Below are 6,091 nucleotides of genomic sequence, written 5' to 3' on the forward strand. Positions count from 1 at the left end.
GGGGGCACGGGAGGAGGCGGCGGCGGCGGCGGCGGCGGATGGGGGGGGGGTTATTCCTGTATTCCCCATTCCCACCTCCCCCCTCAATGGGGACGCGATTCGGGCTGAACCGAGGCTAAGGAAGAGGATAATTAAAAAGGATGGGAATTAGCACAGGGGAGGAGGGGGGGATCCTTCCCTTTAGACACACGCCAGCCCCCCCCCCCTTTCCAAGCCGCCCCAGGCCAAGGGGCGCAGTCACTGCCGGGGTCGGTGGCGCCCTGTGCCCGGGCGAGTTCAGCTTTGGTTCGAGAGATGGTGGTGGTCCTGATGCCGGCAGAGGTTTCCTTCAGGGCCCGATCACACGTGTTGGGGGAAGGTAGCGGGAGGGGGAGGTAGTGAGGGGGGCACCGAGGTCCCACGGACGACCCCCAGCGTCCCAGGTGCTGGTGGGGGGGGGTCTGAACCGACAGGGCGGGCAGGGGCGGACGCGAGGAGCGTTTTGGCATCGGCTGACGATGGAGGGTGGCTGTGGCATCGGAGGGTCTTCACCCGGCGAAGGTGAGGTGAGGAACCGTGCCTCAGTCCGCAGGGATGCGTGGGCCAGAGGAATCCGGGTGTGTTTTCCCCCCTCGCCTCGCACACACGCGCACGCACACGCACACACACGGCCAGGCCTACCACACCGCCGCCTCGCTGAGCTCCTGGTTGGGGTGCGAGAGGGCCCCGCTGTAGCCGCTATTGCTGGACATGGAGAAAGGCGGGCTGGGCCCCCCGCTGAAGACCTCCCCCGGGATGGGGTGCAGCGAGCCGGTCATGCCCGGCTCGGGGCTGGGGGTGTCGGGGTGCGAGATCATATCCGTGTACCTTTGGTTTTCTGAGGAGTGGTGTCCGCTTAGGGGGGGCTCCAAGGGTCCCAGGGGCGTGGAGCCGGGTCCTGAGTTCTGAAGGTAGCTGGAATCGGCCGGGGACTGGGCTTGGGAAGGAGGCCCGTGGGGGAAAAAGTCATAATTGCCTCCCGGCCCGTAGTAGTCACCTTGATAATCTGCAGGAGGTGGGGGGAGAAGAGGTTGGAGCCGGTCCCTGGAGGCCCCTTGCCTCYCCCCTCTCTGCCCAGGGCTCTTCTCCCCCAGACGGCCCGGCTGCGTCGGAGAGGCTGGGGCAACCCCCTTCCAAAAGCCCGCTGCGCCCCGCAACGAGCCCGCAAGTGGGGGTGCAAAGCACCGGCTGCCCTGCCCTCCTGGGGCGCAGAGCTCCCGGCACCAGCTGCAAATCTGCACCCGAGCAGAGGGCCAAATAATCCAGGATTAACGATTCCAGCTGCTAATTACGCTCTTCCCCTCCAGCCGCAAGTGAAAGAGGAGAAGTAGGAGGGCAGGGAGCTGGGGAGCTTTGGGCGGGGGGAGCCTCAGTTTTGTTCTTATTTAAGAAGGGGTGGGAGCAACGTATATATATATGTATGTATTTAGCAGGCTAGAAGGGAGCTGGGAACGAGCTGCCGGGCAGCCAGGGCTGCCCAGGAGGCACCTTGCCTGAGGGGGGGGCTTGGAAAATAGAGGTGAACGGAGCAGTAGCGGGGGCTCGGAAAAGAGCAGCGAGCTCTGAAAGGAGCTGGGAGAAGGGAGCGGCGAGAGCGCTTTTCCCCGGCAGGAGAGGCTGCCCCAAAGCGGGGCACCCCCGAGGGCAGCGGGGCGGGTAACTGCCCCGGCTGGGGCTGCTCCGGCCCAGCTGCCCGGGGGCGACCGGGGGACATGGGCCGGCGCCGCGGCAGTGGCCRTGCCGGTGTGGTGGGGCTGGCGGTGAGACAAAAGGTCGTGGCCGCCACTTTGTCCTCCTGGGCTCCCGCGGGGAGCAGCGGCGGCCGGCGCCGGGGGTGCATATGCACGTATCTGTGCACAGGTGGAGGCACGTGTGTGCATGGAGGTGAATGTGTGTGCGCGTGGACATGTGCACACACACGGTGGGGTGTTTATGTGCATGGGTGTGAGAGTGTGTGTGCATGAGCATGGACGTGTGTGCATGCCCAGATGTGTGTGCACGTGGTGCTATGTGAGTGTATATGTGTGCGTGGATACGAGTGTGTGTGCATAGACGTGCACATATGGCAGGGTGTGTATGGCGGTGAGTGTGCGTGCATGGATGGGTGTGCACACAGTGACATGAGTGTATATAAGTACATGGATGTCCACGTGTGTGCACGGATGTCTGTGTGTGTGCACATACATATGCTGATATATGTGCATGCATTAGGCAGTACATGTGCAYGGACATGCGTGTGCACRCGCACAGACGTTGGTATGTGTGTGTGCATGCGTATAGCGGTATGTGCATGAAGGTGAGTGTGTACATGTGTGTACATACGGTGGTGTGTGTGCATGCATTAGGCGGTATGTGTGTGCATGGACGTGGCACATACGGCAGTGTGTGCATGGAGGTAACATGTGCACAGCCGCGTGTGCATGTGGTAATGTGTGTGCACGGGCAGGTGTGCTTGTGCATTGACATGCACACACGCAGCGGTGCATGCGTATGCAGGCGTGCATGTCTGTGTGCATGGACATGTGTGCATCTGGTGGGGTGTGCATGTGCAARGACACGTGTGAGTGTGCACACGTGCATGGACATAGGCACAGATGGTGGTGTGGGGGCGCGTTGCCATGTGCGACTTTGGCAGTATGTGCATGGATGTGTGCGTGAGTGTGCACGTGGACATGTGTGTGCACTGCATGCATGCGCGCGTGTGTGTGCATGCACAGACATCTATGTGCGTGCACACGTTTGTGCGTGCACACGTGGCTCCGCGGCTGTGTGCAGTGATGCGCGTGTGCACAGTCTCATGCAGGCACAGCCGCCTTCACGTGCGTGCGCGTGCTGATGCGCGCGGTGTGCGGAACAGCTGTGTGGGGGTGTGCACAGGTGGTTGTGTGTGTGATCAGAAACGAGTGTGTGTACGTGTGTGCACAGGCGGCTGTTCCGGGCAGGCCAGCAAACCCGGCCTGGGGCAGCTTCCTCCAGCCCAGGGGCTTCCCGGGAGCTGCGGGACCGACATGGGCTGCAGCAGCTCGGAGCAGAGACAGGGACGGCAGGGAGCGAGGACAGGAGAGGGAAAGGAAGGGAAAAAAACGGGAAGGGGAGGAACAAGGGAAAGGAAGAGAGAGCGAGAAGGAAAGGAGGACTAGAAGGGGAAGGGAAGGGGCGCCCGCAGACGGTCCCTCACCTCCGTAGTACGTGTAGGGCGTCGAGCCGAGCATCTCGGACTCGTCGAGGCGGCCGCCCAAGGGGCGCATCCGCCGCGGGCTGCGGAAGAAGGCGTGCCGGCGGGCGCCCAGGGCGCTCAGCTGCTTCATCCGCCGCTCCTTGGACCTGCGGTTCTGGAACCAGACCTGCGGGCAGAGCCGGCCGTCAGCGCCCGCCTGGAGAGGTGCGGGGGGGCCGGGGCTCAGGCACTCCGGGGCTGCGGGAGGCAGGGAGGGGAAGACCAAGGGACAGGCTGCTAGGGACACCCCCCCCCCATCGGCCTGGCTAAGAAACCCGCTGACGTTTGGCCTGTGATGCTTTAGAAGAGACCAGAAAGTGTTGGGGGAAGTTCTTGGGACCTTCTGGGAAGGGAAGAGTTTTGTCACCTCGGAGAGTTTTTACTGAAATCCCAATATCCTGGGAAGTGGCACTGGGGGGGGGGGTAAGTAAGGAGACCTTTCCCATTATCAGCACCCTGCCTGCATCCTTCTGCATCCTTCTCCCCCCCTACAGGAGGAGAAAGGGGAGAGGGAGAGGACAACCAGCAGATAGGGGAGATGAATTTTCCCTTGCAAGGGAGGGAAGGGAGGAAAGAAGGAAGAACTCTGTTTGGCTTGTGGTAGAAATAGGCAGGATGCAGGGAGCTGAGCACCTGCCGGGATGGGGATGGAGTTAAAAGAAAAACTGGCCTAGGAAAGATAAGGATAAAAGGGAAGGGAAAGACCTGGCCATCTTTTTATGAGGTTCTCCCTCACCCAGGCCACAGAGCCTCAGCCCACACAGGTGTTTTTTTTCCCCCCAGGCCTGGTGATGGTGTCTGGATTGTGCGTCCCACTCCACACACGCACCCCGGGCAAGGGGGCAGCTCTGGGGGAACCAGCACTTCTCAGGAGCCAAACATTGCTCCAGGGACTTCTGTTCCCCTCTGCCAGGGCCTGGGGCTCTTGCTGCTCCACTAACAGCACAGCCGGAGAGTCTTCCCCTCTTAACGCTGCACATTTCTGCAGGGATTTTCTGCATGCGGGTGGTGTGGTAGGAGACTGCAGGGCTGCACGGAGGGTGGAATGGCTTCTCCTCGCTTGCAAAGGGCAGAGCATCCTTCTCCCCAGTATACCTACAGCCCTTCTGGGCTGAGCAGGCTGGAGAGGATGGATGTCAAGCTCTGGGCAAAGGCTGTGGGCAGGAAAGGGGTCTGGCTGCAAGTCTTCTCCTGCTGCATACGGACACGGAGTCCTTGGGCCTAGCAAGACTCGCAGGTACTGGGGTTCCTGCTCAGCTCCTGGTGAAGCCACACTGGCTCTAAGCCATCAGCTTGGCTAGGGGCTGGTGGGTTTTCTAGCCTGAGAAGACCCCAGCTGGCTCATGTTTTGGGGCTGATCTTCATGTGTTTCCCAGGAGTCAGTGCACTAAAGCAAAGAGTGAGACCAGCTTCCCTATGTTCCACTCTGCTCTTCCCAGCCGCACATGCAGGGTATCTCCGTTACCCCACCAGGAGGTGCAGGATGGGCCCTGGGGTGACACCAGGAGAAAGCTGCCCAAAGGTGGAGGGAGATGGCTGGAGTTTGCTCGGCCCCTGCCGGTCACCCGTCCCCATTTCCCCACCTGCGGGCTGAAGCTAGCGGGACTGGCCTCAGGGTCCYGACTCCTTTCCCTCCGGCAGCTGGGGACTGTGGGGCACAGCCACAGCCTTGAACAGCCTGGGGTCCCATGAGCACCCGCTTCTCCTTCCCTCCACACGTGGGTCACTTCCCTTTCTCCGCTTCGGGAAAGGGAATTGCTCCTCTCCTCCTAGAGCTCTGACATCATGGGAACATCACAGCTTCCGGCAGGCCAGGGGAACGACGTTGCTGGGCCAGCCCCATGACATCATGCTGGGAGAGCCAGGAATCAGGTTGGACCCTCAGAGGATACGTGCTGATGGAGCAAGCTGTGGTGGGGCAGCCTGCTTTGGGGTGGGGGGGTGAGTCCAGGGAATGGGGGTGGTGGAGATGAGGTTATTGCCCCTGTACCTGGATGACTCTCATGTTGAGCCCAGTCTCCTGGGCCAGCTGCTCCCGGATGTGCCTGGTGGGYTTGGGGGTAGCTGCGAAGGCAGCTTTGAGGGTCTCCAGTTGCTTGGCTTTAATGGTGGTACGGGGCCCCCTCCGCTTGGTGCCCGAGTTCTGCTCCTCGTTCTCGTTGTTGGTGGTCTCTTTGTCCGAGGAGGTCGAGTTGTCTGTCTCCTTGGTGTCGTCTTGCATGGGGTCCTGGAGATCCGGGGACAAACTCCTGTCTGTACATGAGGACACTGTAAAGGAGACCCAGAAAGGAAAGGGGGGGGGGGGCGGATGACTTAGGAGAGAGATCAACCCACCTCTCCTCTGCCCTCCCTTTCCCCACTGTCACCCCGGCGAGTCCGGCTGCTTTCCGGGAAAGGGGGGGGGGGTGCTGGGGAGAAGCAAGGGGTGCAGATCGCCTCTGCCCCCCAGTTACCCCTATAGCACCATCCACCCCCAGCAGCACGCAGCGCCGCAGGCAATCGCCGCCTGCTCCAGCAAGCCGAGCGGCCTGACCCGGCCCCTGGCACCGCGTCTGAAGGGGCGACCTGGCGCGGCCCCCACCGCTCTGCTGGCTGCGCGGAGGGGCTCCACGGCCAGCWGCAGGAGAGCTGGGGAGGGGGAGATTCCCCCCCCCCACTGCAGGCCCCAGCGCTCCCCTCTCCCCCCCTGCGCCTTTCACACTGGGAACCGGGATCCGCCGCTGGGAAAAATGCARCCAGTCACTCTTGGGGTTCAGGGGTGTCCAGTCGCTGCCTTGAGCCTGGCTCGGCCCCCCCTCCCCAGCCGCCCCCCAAGGGGACCCTGACGCCAGCCCCCCCCCAGGCCAAGCTCTACTC

At 62.3% G+C, this 6,091-nt stretch overlaps 1 protein-coding gene across 1 annotated transcript in view; it reads right to left on the bottom strand.

Annotated features, from left to right (window-relative positions):
- Positions 1-656: 656 nt before the first annotated feature.
- LHX5 (LIM homeobox 5) overlaps positions 657-6,091 on the bottom strand; it is an 11,291-nt gene continuing 5,856 nt past the window's right edge. The window contains exons 3-5 of the mRNA XM_026075270.1: positions 5,226-5,503; positions 3,197-3,362; positions 657-1,024 (exon numbers count right to left, since the gene is read on the bottom strand). Of these exons, the coding sequence (XP_025931055.1) occupies positions 657-1,024; positions 3,197-3,362; positions 5,226-5,503 (812 nt within the window). The remainder of the gene's footprint in view (positions 1,025-3,196; positions 3,363-5,225; positions 5,504-6,091) is intronic.

The sequence above is a fragment of the Apteryx rowi genome, unplaced genomic scaffold, assembly GCF_003343035.1.
Source record: "Apteryx rowi isolate R43461 unplaced genomic scaffold, aptRow1 scaffold_40, whole genome shotgun sequence".
Taxonomy (NCBI): domain Eukaryota; kingdom Metazoa; phylum Chordata; class Aves; order Apterygiformes; family Apterygidae; genus Apteryx; species Apteryx rowi.